This window comes from Cydia fagiglandana, chromosome 7 (assembly GCF_963556715.1).
Source record: "Cydia fagiglandana chromosome 7, ilCydFagi1.1, whole genome shotgun sequence".
Taxonomy (NCBI): Eukaryota; Metazoa; Arthropoda; class Insecta; order Lepidoptera; family Tortricidae; genus Cydia; species Cydia fagiglandana.
The window spans coordinates 10419881-10440941 of NC_085938.1; the positions used below are offsets into that span (position 1 = coordinate 10419881).

Genomic DNA, 21061 nt, shown 5'->3' on the forward strand with positions numbered 1-21061 from the left:
ATGTATACACAAAACAAAACTACCTATACAATAAGTTACGGTACACATAACTTTAGGTAACCAGGCCCAAATATTTCGAATAAATAGATTCATGACAACAAACAAGTGCCATATTTAAAGTAGTGTATTAACTACAAATACCTATCAATGCAACATTGTTACACTTACCAAAACGAATGCACAAAGAGAAACAACATCTTAATATTTATTCATAAGTTATTGTCTCTGAAATTTAAATGTTACACCAATTTCATGGAAACACTACCAAAAAAATAAAAATATCCAAATTTACTTCGGTATTTTTCCTGTACGAAATAAAGATAAATATAAAAACACATATTCAGAATTCCACATTTATTATGCTGTCTTTTCTTTTAAGATTTTTTTAAAGAAAACAGTCAATGAAACAGTTAGTAGGTATTGATAACATTGAGATTTCATTTCAGAGCGATGGGAGTACACTGATGAAGTTTAAACTTGTCAGACAGAATATTACATTTATACACAACATTTAACACACTCAAGAAATTGAGCATAAATTATTATCGTGTTTTGTACTTCAATAGAAATAACTATCAATAACATAAATTTTATAAAAATAAAGAATACTTTAAATACTTCCTTAACCCACAACCGCACGATACCAGATTTATTTGCTATATTTATAATTTTTGCTATTTTTATGAATCGTTATCATTTAACATTAAGTAGAAATATTTATTAACATATTATTAATTAAATTTGACTAGGGTGATTAATATTAAAATTAGTGTAATAATAACTCAATAATCAAAACTACGTTATTTTATTATTGTAAGCGTGACCAATGTGACCTCGTTCCTGCTTTCGTCCAAAACTTGGATCGTGCGGTTAATGGTCATTCTATATTCTTCAGTTTTACTTTTTCTCACATTTATTATTATGAGGCAGACGAATATGTGGTTCAGTTGCCACAATAACGCTAAAGCACACTTTACGGTAATAAACATATGTACATGCATAAAATGTACACATATTTACGACCGAAACTGTAACACAAAAGTATGATTTGCTGTAAGGTTTACTATAAACAATGTTTGAATTACACAGAGCCTTGAACTTGTAAAAAATGTATTATCACAACACATTTGTAAATTCTCCTACGTTTTAGGCGTCTTAGTTAAAACACGAATGATATAAAATAACAAAAATATATGAACATGTATTAAAGCTCAGTCGCCTAAGGTTAAGAAGTAAGAAAATAATTTATCATAGCACGATATTGCTGCAATTGATTTAATTTTTGCACGTTTTGTCAAATATCTTGTTTTATTCGTCAAGATCGCGATAACAGTATGTACTAAAACTGTAGAAAGTGATGAGAACTAACAAATTTAGATCTTATTACAAGTAATTAAAGTCCATTTTTGGTCCATCATTTTAATGGACATCATCTACCATACGTTTAAAGTTACAACAAAATTGTTATCTTACGTACCACTGCAACATATACATAGTCATTCATATAAATATATACACTATGTACAATAGTACTATAACTTTATTCATAGCAGCTCTTACACCATTCTGAGTTTACTTACATGTACGGAAAGATTTTGTGTGGATTATTTGCTCAATTTGAAAAGAAAAGATGTCTATTGTCTTCCAGAGTGACTGCTACCGTTATTGACCCCTTCATAATAATTGGTAACTTTTAACAAATCAAAAAGAAGCAAGTCAAAAGAAGTCTTACTGTTAAGAGTGGCCTATTACTAATGAGTGGCCCATAACTAGAGGAGTCACCCTATTGAGATAGCTGGCTCAGTTGATGACTTATACATTAACTGTTAACATTGATTCTGATTCATTAACTATGTACACGATTGGCAACATTATAATATTTATATTAATCCATTTGAAAGGGAAGGTTGGCGGCAACTCTCGGCTTTTTCTTTCTTTGCGGTCGCTTGGACGAGTCGTCTTGCTGTCTGAACGTCTGCACAAACAAAAAAGTAATATAACATTCGAGGAGCCATTAATTTTTGTTTGTGCCATCGTTATTATACTTCGTTTTTTTTTAGCATTAGAAATGAGGTAAACAATCTTGATGTGTCTTTTAATTGAAAAACACATTTTAAAAATAAGTTACGGCAAATATGTAACAATTATGAATCTAATACGATCATTTATATTCTTCTGCTTTCATAAGTAATAGTTATTGATTTTTAACAATCGTTTTTCAATTAAAAGACATTCCAAGATCGCTTACCTTCTTTGAAGTTCTTTCTAATGCTAAAAAAAACGAACTATAATAAAAAAATGTATAGCTTGATTTACATTACCTAAACATTCGAAGTATACGCTTGCTTTGAAAAACGAACCTTACTAGGCGTATTTCAAGCGTTTAACCGTCCACTTTAGTTTTTAATACGGATATTAATCAATGGAAGGATACTGCAACAACTTTCATCAAATGCAAGTCTAGCATAGCAACTATAATTCGTTAACAGAAAAAGTGAACTCTAAAGCGCCTTAACACGGTCGGCAACTAGGATTCCGACCTCTGCGACCTTTGTAGGTATTGTATTGTATTGCCAGCCGATTAATTGGGGCTTTAATATCATATCTTAGTACAATATTTGTTGTTACAAAAAATGAGAAAAAATATGTTAAAAATGTAAATATGTCAAGTTTACTCCGTTGGGTATTTAAACAAAAACAGCGATTGTTGGGTTGGGTGTTGGATTGTGTGGGATAAATAGATAGACCGTGAAGAATAATTACCGAGTGTGAGGATGAGTGTCCCTGCACGGGCACGGGCTGCGGCGCCGGCAAGCCCTCGGCGCCGCGCCGCGGCGGCCCGGGGGGGTTGTGCACTCGCCTGTACAATAATAAGCATGTATGTATAATACCTATACATAGAACCACTAGTTTGTCTTTTAGGGTCGGTTGCACCAAACTGTTCGTATCGTTAAAGAGTTCGCTAAATTTTTATGTATGGAAAGTTTCATAGTAAAGCGCTGGGGCGCGCCGGCTGACGTTGATCATGATCAGTCTGTCAAATGTGGTTGGTGCACCTGGTCCTTAGTCAAACCAGTTTTTCCAGACGACAAAAATCAACTTTGGATATTAGTGATGCGTAATCTTTGTTAAATATTAATTTAATTAATTCAACTTAAGTGGCAGTGGGCGGGGCACATTGCCCGTAGAACCGATGGCCATTGGGGCGGAAAGGTCTCGAGTGGCGTCCACGTACCGGAAGTGGACTGACGACCTGGTAAATGTCGCGGGAGTCCGCTGGATGTAGGTGGCGCAAGACCGTTAATTGTTGGCACTCTTGGGCTCCCCCAATAACGGCGCGGCCTTGGGCAGCCAGATGATATGATGATGATGATGATGATAAATTTAATTAATTAACCCTTTGAACGGTTTACGTTGCCAAAGCCCCGGGTGCAAGCGAACTACTCGTAATGTAAACCTTACTAAATTGTGAAGGTTACTTTGACAGCGTAAGTACTAGTAGTACGTCATAACAGCTATTAGACTATTGGCAAATTAAACAAAAGTCGTCTCCTTCACGATTTTCGTCGACATCTCTTCTAAATACCTAAAACTGGTATGGATGTGTTCCTCGTGGTCTCTAGAATACGAATTGACCGGTTTTAGTTTATGGAGGGGGGGACGTGTCGAAAAAAAGGGGGGGGGGGGAAAGTGGGCGGCTGATCAGTGTTGATATTTGTTCACATCTTGAGTCCTATGGGACCGATCGTTTCGTGTGATGTGTCGTTTGAAAGAGTATTAAACGTGCTATTAGTGTTTCATAATAACTGTAGTCATAACTGTAGTCGTTTACAAAATATTTTAAAATATATGATTTTTTACCGTGCATGGATGGCATAAGTACTGACAAAACATGCGTCTAACTCAATAAATTATTACTTTACCGCAATTAATGTTATTAAAAAATATACAAGAAATTTCATTAGCTTTCCAAAAACATAAGTTTTATTGGTATATGATATTATATAACCGAGTAATGATGAATTTTGTTCAGCGTGGGTCACTACGCTACGCACCGTCACGTAGAGGGCGGGCGACCGACCTCAACTGTTTATTATCTCTCGTGTTCTATTCTACTGATCAATTGGTGATGGATACCATTAGAAAGGATATTAAATGTACTATAATTGGTTTCTAATAACCGTAGTCATAACTGTAGTCATTTACAAAATAATTGAAAATATATGTTTTTTAACGTGCATGGACATAAGTACTGGTAAAACATGCTTCTAACTCAATAGATTATAATATTACCGCAATAAATGTTTTCAAAATATACGGGAAATTTTATGAGCTACCCAAAAATATAAGTTTTATTGCTGTATAATGTTGTATAACTAAGTAATCATGAATTTTGTTCAGCATGGGTACTGTGCACCGTCACGTAAATGGAGCCCGGCCATCGTTGAGTTTTCATTATATTTCGGGTTCTATTTTTCTGATACTTGGTGGACACCATTCGCAAGCATATTAAATTTTCTGTGAATACTCGATTGTTTGAAATCTGAGGCCCAAAACTAACCATTTAAAAATATTAAAGAAAATGTTTAATTTTTACCTAAGAGGTTTGCTTAGTGACCGAAATAATTTGAGAAACAGATAATGTAGTAAATATAGCGTGAAATTTTTTGAATAAAATCAAAAAACTATTTATTAACTTTCCAAAAATATTGTTTAGTTACCGTACAACTATAAACATATATGTATGCCAGGACCAATTTCGCCAAGCAAGCAAACAAACACATTGCGCGGCGAGCGCCTGGTAGACCAGCAGCATTCTATTATTGTTTGAGTTTGAGTAGCAGCGTAGATCCACGATGGTTTCAGCTTTAGATGGTAAATTAGCATTTATGGTCAACATTTGTAATAGGTACTCAAGAAGGTAATTGCACATTATTTTCCTTTTCCACTATCTAAATACTTTTGTTGCATTTTTGTAAGCTTACAATCTGATAACTTGCAGTAAAATCTAATGGCGAGTAAATAAAAACAAGTAATTATTTTAGTGCCCTGATGCTGGCGTTATATGCGGATTTATGTTGGCGAAATTAATTATACTGTCAACAACTAGGTACATATATGTATTATTAAAACAAAATTTTAATGGCCCTCTGATTCTTTGCAAATTTATCTTAATTTATTTATTTATTTTTATTTGTGGTCTACCACATTTAATTTTGGAAACAGTGAACAATAACTATCCGTGAAGTCCGGTTTTAAGTATAGTAATAGTAAAATTAGGTCAATATTGAGTAAACTATCTATATTTATTTACTATTTTATTTTACGGTCTAGTTTATAGTTTTTGCTTACTTATTGATTCATTGGCGTTTGGCATTGTAGTTTTAGCTTGTAAGTATGACTCTATTGACAGTTATAAGACGTACTACGCTATTAAAATAACGCTCGTCTGTAACTACATGATCTTAGTAGATCTATAATAGCGACTCATAACTTCTCTGTTCGACTGTAAGTCATACAAGAGAGTTAAGTAGCGATTGCGATATAAAAAGCTATAAGTAGAAGACTTTATCACACGTTTAGAACCTTAAGTGCAAATTGCAGATTATTACTCATCATCATCTATATGCTATATTTTAAGGTTGTTCAATTTACTTTGAGCTATAAGCTATAACACTGCTAGTGCTTAACATGCATTATAGCGCCCAAAACAGCTACGTACTGTAGATCTTAAATCTTTAGATGAACCTTTTAAACACTTTTATATCACCAGAGCCTGTAAACTGTAAACTAAGACTAAATATGTAGCTATTTTAGAGCCAGGCTAATTGTTTGTTGGGATTTATATGATGGTGCGCAGTGATTTGAGATTTTTTTCCGTATGGGTATGCGGAAAAAAATCATTATTACTTTATTATAAAATATCATACACCAATAAAACTTATGTTTTTGGAAAGCTAATGAAATGTCTCGTATATTTTGTAATAACATTACTTGCGATAAAGTTATAATTTATTGAGTTAGAAGCATGTTTTAGCAGTACTTATGTGCATGCACGGTAAAAAATCATATGGTTTCAATTATTTTGAAAATTACTAAAGTTATGACTACAGTTATTGAAAACTTATTATAGTACGTTTAATATTCTTTCAAATGGTATCTATCACCAACTGATCAATAAAATAGAACCCGAGAAATAATGAAAAGTTAAGGCCGGTCGTCCGCCTTTTACGTGACAGCGCTTAGTGACCCATGCTGAACAAAATTTGTAATTACTTGGTTATATAATATCATACACCGATAAAAGTTATACTTTTGGAAAGCTAATGAAATTTCACGTACATTTTGTAAGAATTATTGGAGTAAAGTTATAATTTATCGAGTTAGACGCATATTTTATCAGTACTTATGCCATCCATGCACGGTAAAAAATCATATATTTTAAAATATTTTGTAAATGGCTAAAGTTATGACTACGGTTATTAGAAACCATTTATAGTACGTTTAATAACCTATCAAATGGTGCTTATCACCAATGGATCAATAAAATAGAACCCGAGAAATAATGAAAAGTTAACGTCGGTCGCCCGCCTTTTACGTGACGATGCCTAGTGACCCATGCTGAACAAAATTCGTTATTACTTGGTTATATAATATCATACACCAACAAAACTTATGCTTTTGCTAAGCTAATGAAACGTCCCGTATATTTTGTAATAAAATAATTGCGGTATAGTTATAATTTATTGAGTTAGACACATATTTAATCAGTACTTATGCCATCCATGCACGGTAAAAAATCAAATATTTTAAAATATTTTGTAAACGACTACAGTTATTATGAAATAATAATAGCACGTTTAATACTCTTTCCAACGACACCTCACACGAATCCCATAGGACTCAAGATGTGAACAAATATCAATGCTGATCGGCTGCCCACTTTCCTCCCCCTTTTTTTCGACACGTCCCCCCCTCCGTAAACTAAAACCGGTCAATTCGTATTCTAGAGACCACGAGGAACACATCCATACCAGTTTTAGGTATTTAGAAGAGATGTCGACGACTTTTCTCAACACAGGCCGGTTTCCTCCATACTATATAGTTACCCATGGCGCGGTGGGCACGACTAGTAACGACGACTTTAGGTGTTCTTGGCGTTCAAAAGGTTAAACTAACTTTTAATAGAATTATAGCAAATAGCCACCTAAAATGTACATACCTACATACCTATTGTTAATTCATAAGACCTCCCTGATAGTGATACAACTAGATTGATTTTAAGTGTGTGTTAATTTACAAGTAGTTTACAGCACTGGTACTTCAGATTACTGAAGCAGTGAGTGACTTGATCGAATAAATTGTTAGAAAATATTTTCACATTCAGACTATGAACTTTATGGCTTTATCATGAAAATGTGTAGTTTATTTATTGCCGTGACGTAATGGAATAAACATAGATACATTGTCATGTAATAATAACAATTTGTTTAACAACAAACGGTCGAATACTTGTTTCATTGGTTTTAGTTTCGCATTCAAAATGATTAGCTTACTTATTCACCAAAAAACAGTAGAACTTTGTTGAGTTTTTAAAAAAAGGTTAAAGAAAAAACTGGGCGCCTTAAGTCTTGCCAACAGAGTCCGAGAAAATGTATGTCTTCCCACCGGCACGCAAAAACCTATTGAAGTTTTTGATTTAACCATTTTGGCTGAATATATCGATTAACTTACCGTTGGCTGGTCTGTACTTGCAGCGGTACAAACGGGTTAGGTTTTTCGGTGTTGTGCGGGGCATTATGCGTGGGCGCCGACTGCACTTGGTTCTGTGGTGGATTCTGGAATAAAAAATAGATTTCCCTTACATAATAATAGACATATATATTGTGTAATACAGAAATTCGCTGTTTTTGTTCTGAAGAACTTTTGTATAACAAAAGACTGGTATAATTTGAAAAATGTTATAATTGATATTGAATTGTTACTCATAAGTTATAAACCACGCATTTTTAGGGTTCCGTACCCAAAGGGTAAAACGGGACCCTATTACTAAGACTTCGCTGTCCGTCCGCCCGTCTGTCCGTCTGTCTGTCACCAGGCTGTATCTCACGAACCGTGATAGCTAGACAGTTGAAATTTTCACAGATGATGTATTTCTGTTGCCGCTATAACAACAAATACTAAAAACAGAATAAAATAAAGATTTAAGTGGGGCTCCCATACAGCAAACGTGATTTTTGACCAAAGTTAAGCAACGTCGGGCGTGGTCAGTACTTGGATGGGTGACCGTTTTCTTTTTGCATTTTTTTCCGTTTTTTTTTTTTGCTTTATGGTACGGAACCCTTCGTGCTCGAGTCCGACTTGCACTTGCCCGGTTTTTTTTTGTTAGTACACTATAAAGTCAGAAAGTAGTTTTCCGATATATGTATAACTATTTAACCTAAAAATTTCAGAGGTGCCCAAAATAATTTGTAGTAAAAATATTTTTAAGTTACTCCACCTTATACTTCGTTTTTTTTAGCATTAGAAATTAGGTAAACAATCTTGATGTGTCTTTTAATTGACAAACACATTTTAAAAATAAGTTACGGCAAATATGTAACAATTATGAATCTAATACGATCATTTATATTCTTCTGCTTTCATAAGTAATAGTTTTATATTTTTATAAAGCGTTTTTCAATTATAAGACACGTCAAGATCGCTTACCTTCTTGCAAGTTCTTTCTAATGCTAAAAAAAACGAACTGTAGATTAACGAAACCAATCCGTCTCCAAACCATTTCCATTATAGAACAATTTGAACTGAGCAACTAGCCGTTTTTCACTCCATCATATTGCGTATACAGCAACCTCTCACTAGCGTCTTTTGAGCGTCGGCGTCGGCGTCTAGTCCGCGCTATAGAAAATGGCGTTGTCGCGCAGTTGCGTTAACGTTGCGTAGAGTAGCAGCCGTATAGACTAGGCGCCGACGCTCAGGAGACGCTAGTGTGGTGATCGATCACTGACCTTGTTCCAACTGGGCGCTAACGCCACTCCAGCGATGCTGGGCAGATGTTGCGGGAACTGCGGATGCGGATGCTGATTCTGCTGCTGCGGATGCGGATGCTGGTTCTGCGGGTGCGGCTGGTTCTGCGGATGCTGTCGCATCGCGTTGTGATTGCGTTGGAAGTGCGCGTTGTTGAATGCGGGGAACGGGATCTGGTTCGGACCCGGCCCTTGGAAGGGCTGCCCGAACGTCGGATACGGAGGCACTGGTGGTTGGTTCTGTATAAATATATAAAAAATTACCATTGAATCACACTGAACTTGACGTTCTGTGGTAACTGGATTGTTAAACGTCAACTTTTATACAGAGAAACTATAATATTCGGAATTATTTGGTTTGGTCGAAACTTGTCTCTTATTATTCAGTATTTTTAGGAAAGTACAAAAGGCAAAGTTTGATAATAAGTTACGTAACTTGAGTTAAGTAAATTTAAAATTTAAAATGAAGGGCATTTTATTTTATTATAATTATTGCGAAAATGAAAACTACGCAAATGCGATTCTATGCAGTTTTCGGTCGGTTCTAGTAAAAATTGTGATACATAAATCAAGTCTTTCTAAAGTGTATGAATTACTAATTTATTCGATTTTAGATATTCGCATGCAAATTTTAGAAAGTTTCTAATTTTATTTTAAATTCATTTGACTATTCTCATAATGATAATGAAACCGATGAGTTGATTTCAACACACTCGTGTACCTGAAATCGTCAGATTCATTTGAAAATACGTCTTACAAAACTTCCAAGCAGTTTAACGAAGCGAAACATCTGGAAAATTTCATTTATTGTATATTATTAACTGAAGTTGTAATGGAAAAATAAATGTTTACTAAACTACTTCAGAAATTGAATTGAACTTAAATTATAATAGTTTTTGATAAATATTATTTGAAGCGATTCATGATTGCCGTGTTAACAACTTTATAAATTCCACCGAAGTTTATCATTTATTAACAGTCTGAAGTGTCCTCTGGAAGAACGAATGAATTGTTCGTTTTCATTACGCGGTAAAAGATAACATAATATGTCCACACTGAGTTATATATTGCTGATTTAATATGGTAATTGTCAGAATCTTCATCTTTCACTTCGATTTGAAGCTTCAGCATTTAGTACTAATAGTCACTTAACAGTGTGAAAGATGGTATATTACCTTGAAAGACCTGTTAGTCCACTCCTGATACACTTGCGGCGGTGGCGCCCTGTTGAATGTGCCGTTCTGCTCTTTGCGCCAGTTTTGAGGCTGAGGCGGCTGCTGTTGTTGAGACCTATATTGAGAGCAATTCAAGAACCGTCATTAAACGTCTGTCAAATCTAAAATACCATTTATAATCGTTTGCCCTTATCCGCCATTTTGATAGTGGTATTTGTAAGAAAGAGACAAAATTTAAAGTTTTATGAATAAAGTATAAACGTTTTCATATAGGCACCTAGGTCATTTTACCATTTCATTGCCAATCGTAGGCAGTAACCGCATGTTCCGCTGCGCTTTAAATTTAACGTTAATTGTAAGGGCAAACGGTTCAATTTCAAATGAAAAGCTAAAATGTAACCGTACGCTAAACTTTTTCATTTACTAAATTGTCGTTTGAAGAGATTGAAACAAAATTTTCCTGAGTCAATGCTTACTTCCATTTATTTAAAACTGAACCTTTTACTTATACTATTAGGATTCAATCTATAGTTCTGCGGAACGTGCGAAGCTTGCAATCGCCAATAGAATAACACTTAAACGTACACTTCTTGCGTACTTTGCGTAGATTTTCATTATATTGAAGGAAGTTTTTTGGACACATCTTATCTCGTATTGAGTAATCTTACCTGGTAAATAATTTCCAAAATTCGCTAGTTTGGCTGCATGCAATAATGAATACTAGTATTGCATTATATGTTTAAACTATAGCATAGGCACTATACGACACTATCCATACTTAATATTAATACTTTAGCACTGATCAGTATCCCTCCCTACCTTCAACCTTAGCGTGGCAATATGTGACGTTATCTATGAAAAGGGACCTTATTGTCGATGGCGCTTACGCCATTATTAACGATGCTCCGATATAAATACAATGCCGCGCGACGCTGTGCGGCGTAAGCGTCATCGACAATAAGGTCCCTTTTCATAGATAATGTCCCATATTATGTTTACATTAGCATACGAAAGCATATACATATAGATAGTGTAGACAGGATAGTACAAAATACAATCTAGGACTTTTTTACCTGTTTGGTTGCTGTTGTTGTTGTTGCTGATTGTCGTTTTTCGATCGCCAACTTTGATTTTGATCTCGTGCGTTCTAAAATAATATTTATATGTAAACTATATGAAACCTTGGTCTAATAAAAATTGTATTCAACGGATGTTGTAATATGAACAGTACTTGTGTATACCATAAGAGGCTCAGGCCCAATTGCACCATCCCACAAACCCGGGGTTAAGCGGTTAAACCATTAACCTAATGTCAAATTGTACTGGTAACCATGGTGACTCTAGGTTTAACCGGTTAACCCCGTGTTAGTGAATGGTGCAAGTGGCCCTTAGCTGTCTAAAAATACAAATATCACTAACCTTGCCAGATTTTTTATTAGAATCTGCTTCTCCTTGACTAATGTTGAGGAGACTCCTTAGAAGCTGTGTAGCATTGTCCTAAAAGCACCACATTTAAATTAAATTACTTATTTTAATAACAAAATTTCCGTGAGACACAGACATATTAAATATATTAAGAACGGGTCACTCACGTATTTCAAGCTCCTGATGACACTCCTCGGTACGGAGTGAAACATGTCGAGCGTTTTTGGGGCATTCCACGAGACTTTCGCTTACATAACGCTTTTGACTTGTATGGCAGCTACCTCAATGAAATACGTGAATCTCGAGAATATACTGCCAATTTGTTAGCCAAGTCATGAAATATTACCTGACCCAATATCGCTTACTCAGCATTTCCAAAAGTATTAGAAGAATTGCGTTATGTAAGCGACAGTCTCGTGGAATGCCCCTTTTCTACTTAAAATACGTGAGTGACCCGTTCTTAATATTAATTGCTTATTTTTTACACAACATTCGTAATGTTTATCAAACAAAAAATCGAGTTAATTTTGTACTGCTTAATTTGTTTATTGGTGTATATTAATTGATACAAAATTATAATAAAGTGGGCTTACTTGTGGATTATCCGTGGAAGCACTTGCGGTATTGTTTCGGGTTTCACTTACTGGAGTCTTCTGATCTCTTGTTGGACTGTAAAAGTATGATTAGTTTATAGCAAAGACATATTATGTAACTTCGTATAAGCTGAATAAAGTCTAAGTCTATTCTTTTTGGTTTATAGTGTACATATCATGTAATATTTGACAGTTATTAATTGATCTTTATATTAAGCTAAGGCTAACTCAGTAAAAAGATAGGCCTTAGTTTCATATATATGTACGTACAAACGTTTTAAAAAGTATATGTGATAGGCCACCTGTTTGATTTATATTTATCCAATGCCAAACTTATCTAGTGACCAATGTATAGTACAAGGGTATTGATTATTTATACTGTGCTAGTATTAGTACGGAGAGTGTATTAATGCATTCGCTGCCAGTAACTGCCAATTTAATTTGAGCCTAAAGATGTGGTGGTACTTGACTAAATAAATAAGTTCATACCTATAGCTAGCGAACGCGGAGTTGTGTCCGTCATCTCTCCGCAGCAGATTGGGCGTCTTGTTCGTGCTCTGCGTCTCTTGGGCGCCGGCGACTGTCACAGCGTTCCTCAGTTTACGCCCGTACGATATATTCAGCATGTTTGTTGGTAACATCCTGTGGAAGATATGTACTAAACTGAAGTCGTTGTTGATAAAGTCGCGTGTCATGTCCGAATATCTTGGACCAGGACCAACAAGAAATGGAAAAAGACCCTAAAGCTATAATGGTAAAGTTAAAAATATCTCACCTATAGAACCTATGCTCTTCAAACAGCTCTTCAGGCGAGGCACCCGGGAACGGCTCATCAAACATGACTTGGTAAGTCGGCTCAGCATTCAACTTGTCAGCCAATCGCACGGTATTAGACTGCGGTGGTTGGTACACCGCGGTGATGCTGCCTTTGGCTCCTTAAGGACCAGGTTCCCCAAAAAAATGGAAAAAGAACTTTAAAGCTATAAAGGTAAAGCTCAAAATAACTTACCTATAGAACCTATGCTCATCAAACAGCTCTTCAGGCGAGGCACCCGGGAAAGGCTCATCAAACATGACTTGGTACGTTGGCTCAGCGTTCAACTTGTCAGCCAATCGCACGGTATTAGACTGCGGTGGTTGGTACACCGCGGTGATGGTGCCCTTGGCTCCGAACGGAGCCGTGATGCTGCGAGCCACGCAGACCACGCGGTCGTACATTTTGAAGTCCGCTTTGGGGTCCGGCTGGACGTTTCCTTCGTGGAGTTCCGGCTGTGAATGTGTTACGGTTTGGTACGATATAGCATAAATATTCTAGGTTGTTAAGTAAGTAATAAATATGTGTAAAAAACCGGGCAAGTGCGAGTCGGACTCGCGCACGAAGGGTTCCGTACCATAATGCAAAAAAAAAAAAACAAAAAAAAAGCAAAAAAAAAAAACGGTCACCCATCCAAGTACTGACCCCTCCCGACGTTGCTTAACTTTGGTCAAAAATCACGTTTGTTGTATGGGAGCCCCATTTAAATCTTTATTTTATTCTGTTTTTAGTATTTGTTGTTATAGCGGCAACAGAAATACATCATCTGTGAAAATTTCAACTGTCTAGCTATCACGGTTCGTGAGATACAGCCTGGTGACAGACGGACGGACGGACGGACGGACGGACGGACGGACAGCGAAGTCTTAGTAATAGGGTCCCGTTTTACCCTTTGGGTACGGAACCCTAAAAACATAATTTTCTATGGCTAGCTTTTTAAGAGGTTTTGATGGGATACGTCAAACATCGAATTCTGTATTATGTTTTTGAGATTACTAATCTCACATATGCGTCAGCCATCATATCATACAATACTTCTGTTCCGAGTACAATCCATACTTGGCCTTAACCTTTTTGAAGCCAATGACGGATATATCTGTCACTGACCACAGAGCAACATAGACCTACGACATAATATGCATAAAATACAACTTCGGTTTTGACACTTCGGTGACGTGGCGTCAGAGTGACAGTTTTCGTGTTTGACCCGGCGTCGTTCCTAATTCATATTTAGATTTCAACTCTCTCACCTTATACAGAAGGTTCCATTTCACATGAAGCGTGACCGTCTTCTCATTGCCTTTGAGTTCGTGCAGTTGCTTGTCTAAAGAGTTGAAGAGTGCCTTCATCTCTTCGGGTTCGAGAGCATCTGAGCCGCACTCACGCCGCGCGGCGCTCGAGTGGGGCTGGGCCTTCAGCCACGCTTGGACTTCTTGTGGCTTCTTCTCTCTAAAGAAGGAAACGGATCAGTTACACATTAATTATGTCTCAAATATTGCCTAATAACTTATTACAGATCATAGTCTAATAAAACATGGTCTTCTCTTCCCAGAGTGACACAAGCCTACGTCACAATAACATGGCCGCTGTATATAGTCGCATATTATCATATAGCGCTGTCGCATGATGACGTAGGCTTGTGTTAGTCAGGTGACCTAGAAAAGACGGGAAGAGAGTACCAGGCGGAGTATATTATTATACCATGTTACAGATGTAGTGAACAAACCTTTCCCACCGTGTTTTCACGGAAACGCACGAACGTGTTATGGAACTATTTCAGTCAGTCTCAGTACAAAAAGTACCGATTTAAGTACCTTTTGAATACACCAAACTAGTTTTTATGTTGTCGAATTCGATGATCTATGAACTCAAACCAAAACGGCCGTTTTAACTTGAGACGCATAGATTGACGAATCCAGCAACATGAAAACTAATTTGATGTATTCAAAAGGTACTTAAATACAAAATACAGTACGTTGCGGCCCCCTTTCTTACTTATCGTTAAATTTAAATAATCACGATTATTTAGCAGTGGCGCTAGTGTGCACGTTGATAGGCTCTTAAGGTAAAGGCAAACATACAGATTATTCATGTGATGGTGATGGTATAAACACACAACTTAGAATAATAGAATACAAACAAAAATAATAGAAGTCTGCAATGCTCACCCCACTTCGTTAGGCCAGATGTCGTTCTCAAAGAACAAAGATATCATTATACATGGACTCGGCTAGCTTGTCGAACAGCTCAGGGAACTGTTGCTCGTAGCTCTTGACCAGGTCGATGCAGCGCTGGGAGTACAGCCACGTGTTGGAGACGGGGCAGCGGCGAGTGTAGCCCGACACTTCTTGGTTCTAGAATAATGTGTCTAGAATAAAGTCTGCAATGCTCACCCCACTTCGTTCGGCCAGATGTCGCTCTCAAAGAAGATATCATTATACATGGACTCGGCTAGCTTGTCGAACAGCTCAGGGAACTGTTGCTCGTAACTCTTGACCTGGTCGATGCAGCGCTGGGAGTACAGCCACGTGTTGGAGACGGGGCAGCGGCGAGTGTAGCCCGACACTTCTTGGTTCTAGAATATTGTGTCTAGAATAGAAGTCTGCAATGCTCACCCCACTTCGTTAGGCCAGATGTCGCTCTCGAAGAAGATATCATTATACATGGACTCGGCTAGCTTGTCGAACAGCTCAGGGAACTGTTGCTCGTAACTCTTGACCAGGTCGATGCAGCGCTGGGAGTACAGCCACGTGTCGGAGACGGGGCAGCGGCGAGTGTAGCCCGACACTTCTTGGTTCTAGAATAATGTGTCTAGAATAAGTCTGCTATGCTCACCCCACTTCGTTCGGCCAGATGTCGCTCTCAAAGAAGATATCATTATACATGGACTCGGCTAGCTTGTCGAACAGCTCAGGGAACTGTTGCTCGTAACTCTTGACCTGGTCGATGCAGCGCTGGGAGTACAGCCACGTGTTGGAGACGGGGCAGCGGCGAGTGTAGCCCGATACTTCTTGGTTCTAGAATAATGTGTCTAGAATAAGTCTGCTATGCTCACCCCACTTCGTTCGGCCAGATGTCGCTCTCAAAGAAGATATCATTATACATGGACTCGGCTAGCTTGTCGAACAGCTCAGGGAACTGTTGCTCGTAACTCTTGACCAGGTCGATGCAGCGCTGGGAGTACAGCCACGTGTTGGAGACGGGGCAGCGGCGAGTGTAGCCAGACACTTCTTGGTTCTAGAATAATGTGTGTAATTTACGAACTGCGAAGTCGGCTGCCACGTCACAGGCTTAGCCTAGTGTGGGGCCACAGGATACCTATTGATATTTGTAAACAAGGTTCCTTTCAAATAAATATGATTCTTATTCTTTTAGTTTAGCAGGGAAAGCTCGATTTTCCTGGGATAGCGGTGCCGTCATATAGCGGCCATCTCCATACTAAATAATACGGCTAAATATGGATGTCGTAGTATTTTGTATGGAGACGGACGCTATATGACGACGCCGCTATCCTAGTAAAACCGAGCTTAAGTGACTATTACATAAATAAAGAAAAACTATTACTTGCTCATTACACAAACGAATGGCTAAAGGGATTCGAACCCAGTTTCTGAATTGGTGGTTAGTTGATGGTAGCGCAACTAAGCCACTGAAACCGATAGGGCGTACATATCCGTTTTCTTCAAATCGAATCGCTGAAGTAGTACAAAAAGGAAAATTACATAACACATAAAATAATAATTGGTGCTAAAAAGATATTTTTATATAAGGGAACCCACCATTGGGTAGTTTACCTTACGTTGTTAATTAGGTATATTATAATTCTTGTCACTACATTTTGTAAGCCTTACCTTCTTGTTGAACTTTAAATTGAGCCCGACGTTGACTTTGTTCTGTGTTTCGGTAGGCAGAGTGTTTCTTTGGCCAGACACCACCAGCACGGTCCCCGTTATTCTCGAAAGGAATTGAGGTGATATTCCTGCAAAGGGAATTGGTAATTTAAAGAAAAAAAAAAACCTTCTCATGAAGCAATTGCTCAGAAAATCTGTCAGTCTGTTCCAATAGTTCTATTTTGGTCCACTTTTCTGTCAAGAAGTTTAATTTTATTTGTTTAACCTATTATATCATTACATAAGTATTGTATGAATTTTGTCAAATGTTTTTACGCCGTAATCTATTAAATCTATTAAACAAAAGTAATTGTTTATTTTGTGCGAACGGTTAGCTCCCGTTTTGAGCGCGTGCCAAAGCAACAATGTCGTTTAAAAATCGGCTGTACCGTATTGGTTTTAAGGTTCAAATCTATGTAATAATATGAGCGCTCGCCTACATTGAAGTGGTCGATCGTACATTATCAAAACATGTTAAATGTACATAGACTTGAACCATAAAACAACCACGATACAGTTGCTCTTTGCACAAATGAAACAATGGCTTTTGTTTAACAGATTAGGGGCTATTTATAAATTACGTCATTTCAAATTAGCGGGGGGTCTGGACATCGGATGATGGTAGCATGACGTAGGAGGAAACGGGGTCATTCGGAGAATGATTTTTGGATGATTTTAGGGAGGGGGGGGGTGGGTCAAAAATCGATGACGTAGTTTATGGACAGCCCCTTAGGGTCTTCGGCGTTAAAATAATTTGAGAAAATTCATACTATAATAATTATAATATAATATTGGTTGAAGTTATTAACTGGCTTTTTACCACAGGAGGCGGCGGCGTGGTTGGCGCTGCGGTATGGGCAGATGTTGGCGTGAGCGACCGGCGTGGGCTCGGTCTGCTCCGTCACTTGCACCTTGATGCGCCCGCTGCGGACTGCCTCTGAATCTACCACCTGGAACACACGCTTTCGCTTAGCTCACTACTTTTACCAGCCTCGAAACTAGGCTATAACCGCGAAAATAGAAGTTCGCAAATTGCGAGCATCTCCCTCTGTCACTCTAAGTTCCGTCACACAGGCGCGTTTTCAGAGCGGGGCGTGAGCGTTTTATGTATATGTAAAAGCGGCGCGCCCCGCTCACGCTCCGCCCGGAAAACGCGCCTGTTTGACGAAGCCGTAAAATTATGCCTTTATTGGAGTAAAAGAGAAAGATCACCGCAATTTGCGAATTTCGGTTTTCGCGATAGGCCCAGGGGTAAACGGATCGACTTTTTATTAATAAGAATCTTTTGCAAGTGGAAATATGAGCTCCCCCCGGAGGTTAGAGGTGGCAAAATATTGACAAAATATTATTTATGATGACATAGATAAAAGTTTTGTGGCTGGCGTTACAGTCATGGCCCTGCGTGACAAAGCGTCGAACTGCAAAAGTCCATATCCACTTTATGAATGGAACTTTTGCAGCTGGGTGTACGTTTGCTGATATCGTGTATATCGTGCTGAACCACTATAAGTATGTATTCTTAACGTGGCTATGCATCCGTAGTACTGCCCTGCGTCAGCAAAAATACCTTCGAACCCACCGCATAGGCCTCTTGTGGCGTCGAAAACTTGCCGGCCTCCAGCATAAAGACTCGAAACACTATAAGTATGAACATATTATCTTACCGTGGCCATGTATCCGTAGTAGTAGTGTATTGTGTGAGCAGGAACACCTTCGAGCCCACCCGATAGGCCTCTGGTAGAGTCGAGAACTTGCCGGCCTCCTGCATAAAGTCTCGAACCACTATAAATATGCATTATCTTACCGTGGCCATGCACCCGTAGTACTGCCCCTGCGTGAGCAGAAACACGTTTGAGCCCACTGGATAGGCCTCCTGCGGCGTCGAGAACTTGCCGGCCTCCTGAATGACATGTTCGGACACGTCCCGGACCACGGCTTGGTACGCATAACCGCATGCTACGGAGCACCATTCCGGCTCGAATACCATTTGGGTGTTGTCTTGGATTAAGTATTTGTAGCCTGAGAACAAAAAAATATTAGTAGAGTATTTCTCATACTGCTTGCTGTATGAATGGATCGTAGACTACGATCGCAGATAATTAAATAACATCACTATCAGTTTCTAGTTTCTACATTTAACTACTAACATTAATACTGAAAAAAACCGGGCAAGTGCGAGTCACCATAATGCAAGAAAAAAAAACAAAAAAAAAGCAAAAAAAAAACGGTCACCCATCCAAGTACTGACCACTCCCGACGTTGCTTAACTTTGGTCAAAAATCACGTTTGTTGTATGGGAGCCCCATTTAAATCTTTATTTTATTCTGTTTTTAGTATTTGTTGTTATAGCGGCAACAGATATACATCATCTGTGAAAATTTCAACTGTCAGACAGACGGACGGACGGACGCACGGACGGACAGCGAAGTTTTAGTAATAGGGTCCCGTTTTACCCTTTGGGTACGGAACCCTAAAAAACACAAGAACACCATTTGGCCGAGTTACAACGCGAAGAAAACAGGAAAATAATACAAAAAAAGGAAATGAATCAAAAAAGTAATTATAGGTACACATAACATGTACTAAGTGAAATAAATTTTATATGTTTAGCACTACATATTAGACATTTAAGTTAAGAAGGTAAAAGGAAGATAGACTTAATAATAAACATATTTTACCCACCTTTTAAATTAACAGCGTGAATTATAACATTTACATTGCCCAGTTCAATTCCTAGTCGGTTCTGATTACTGAAAACAAAAGAAAACATGTAATTTAAAATTTAATTGGTCACAACACAGAGATTCCACACCAATAAAAAATACATACTCGTAAGTACTATAAATGACGTATCGCGTATGCGTTGCGGTCTTGTCAAACATTACTGTGTAACAAGTGTGTCTACTTCTTTCATGCAGCTTAGTGGCCTATCCTAAATTTCGTTGCACAGAATCTATAAGTATAGGATGACTTCCCTCGAATTTTTTTTACGTTTTTATGTCGTACGCAAGGCTTGGTGTGCCGTTCTTAAATATAGCTTATTAGGCTTATTGTATTTACTATTTACGCTTGTCGTCTATAAGTCACTTTCTAACACCACGCGATTGGTCAAGACACGACTATTTATTTCGCTTCACGTCAATGCTGAACTACTCAATAAGGTGTTTCAAGCCGAAAGTCGCGGTTTTGAACGCTCGTACCAACCAGTGAATTTCTCGAAACTTGTGTACCTAAGTACCAAATATCATTTAATATTAACAAATCGTTTTCCAGTGAAGGAAAACATTACAAAGAAACCGAACTAGTCCCAATAAGGCTTCTCAGGTCTTGGTTGGAAGATCAGATATGGCAGTCGCTTTAGTAAAAACTAGTACCCATATCAATTAGTTTAGGGTTACACCAGGCGGACCCCAGGCTCTCCAAGTGAGCCGTGGCAAAACACCGGACAATGCTAGGAGGATGAGAACTTACTGTTCTATGATCGTAGAACGTTCCGATATCCACTGCTTATGCAAGTGTCCGAAGTTGGACTCGGTGGTGTAGCTCGGCGTGCCGTTCACGTTGTTGTTCTGATGGTCGACGTGGTGGAGCCGCGTCTTCTCGTTTGATACCGAAGTCACCCTAAATCTGAACTACTTACTGTTCTATGATCGTAGAACGTTCCGATATCCACTGTTTATGCAAGTTTCCGAAGTTGGACTCGGTGGTGTAGCTCAGCGTGCCGTTCACGTTGTTGTTCTGATGGTCGACGTGGTGGAGCCGCGACTTCTCGTTTGACACCGAAATCATTATACTGAACTACTTACTGTTCTATGATCGTAGAACGTTCCGATATCCACTGCTTATGCAAGTTTCCGAAGTTGGACTCGGTGGTGTAGCTCGGCGTGCCGTTCACGTTGTTGTTCTGATGGTCGACGTGGTGGAGCCGCGTCTTCTCGTTTGACACCGAAATTACCCTAAAATATGAAGGTTTTAGACCATGTTTATTTTCAATATAATTTTATAATTAACTTTTTACCTCTGGAATTACGCATTGAAAATTTAATTTTTTTTATAAATATTAATAGCGAGAAATAGTAGTTGTTTATTTAGGTATTTAAAAGTTGGATGTTTATAATCCAATTGATTTGTACCCTAA

General features: G+C 38.0%; 2 protein-coding genes across 2 annotated transcripts in view; one reads left to right on the top strand and one right to left on the bottom strand.

Moving 5' to 3' along the window:
• LOC134665840 (cystinosin homolog) overlaps window positions 1-21061 on the top strand; it is a 231110-nt gene that overhangs the window by 28695 nt on the left and 181354 nt on the right. The gene's annotated exons all lie outside the window — the stretch shown is intronic.
• LOC134665861 (5'-3' exoribonuclease 1) overlaps window positions 340-21061 on the bottom strand; it is a 43951-nt gene continuing 23229 nt past the window's right edge. Inside the window, exons 17-34 of the mRNA XM_063522894.1 lie at window positions 20730-20879; window positions 19606-19673; window positions 18728-18942; window positions 17744-17873; window positions 16885-17012; window positions 16089-16270; window positions 14284-14482; window positions 13229-13488; window positions 12709-12861; window positions 12220-12295; window positions 11621-11698; window positions 11275-11348; window positions 10870-10902; window positions 10202-10316; window positions 9009-9266; window positions 7735-7838; window positions 2764-2860; window positions 340-1975 (exon numbers count right to left, since the gene is read on the bottom strand). Of these exons, the coding sequence (XP_063378964.1) occupies window positions 1886-1975; window positions 2764-2860; window positions 7735-7838; window positions 9009-9266; window positions 10202-10316; window positions 10870-10902; window positions 11275-11348; window positions 11621-11698; window positions 12220-12295; window positions 12709-12861; window positions 13229-13488; window positions 14284-14482; window positions 16089-16270; window positions 16885-17012; window positions 17744-17873; window positions 18728-18942; window positions 19606-19673; window positions 20730-20879 (2410 nt within the window). The 3' untranslated portion in view covers window positions 340-1885. The remainder of the gene's footprint in view (window positions 1976-2763; window positions 2861-7734; window positions 7839-9008; window positions 9267-10201; window positions 10317-10869; window positions 10903-11274; window positions 11349-11620; window positions 11699-12219; window positions 12296-12708; window positions 12862-13228; window positions 13489-14283; window positions 14483-16088; window positions 16271-16884; window positions 17013-17743; window positions 17874-18727; window positions 18943-19605; window positions 19674-20729; window positions 20880-21061) is intronic.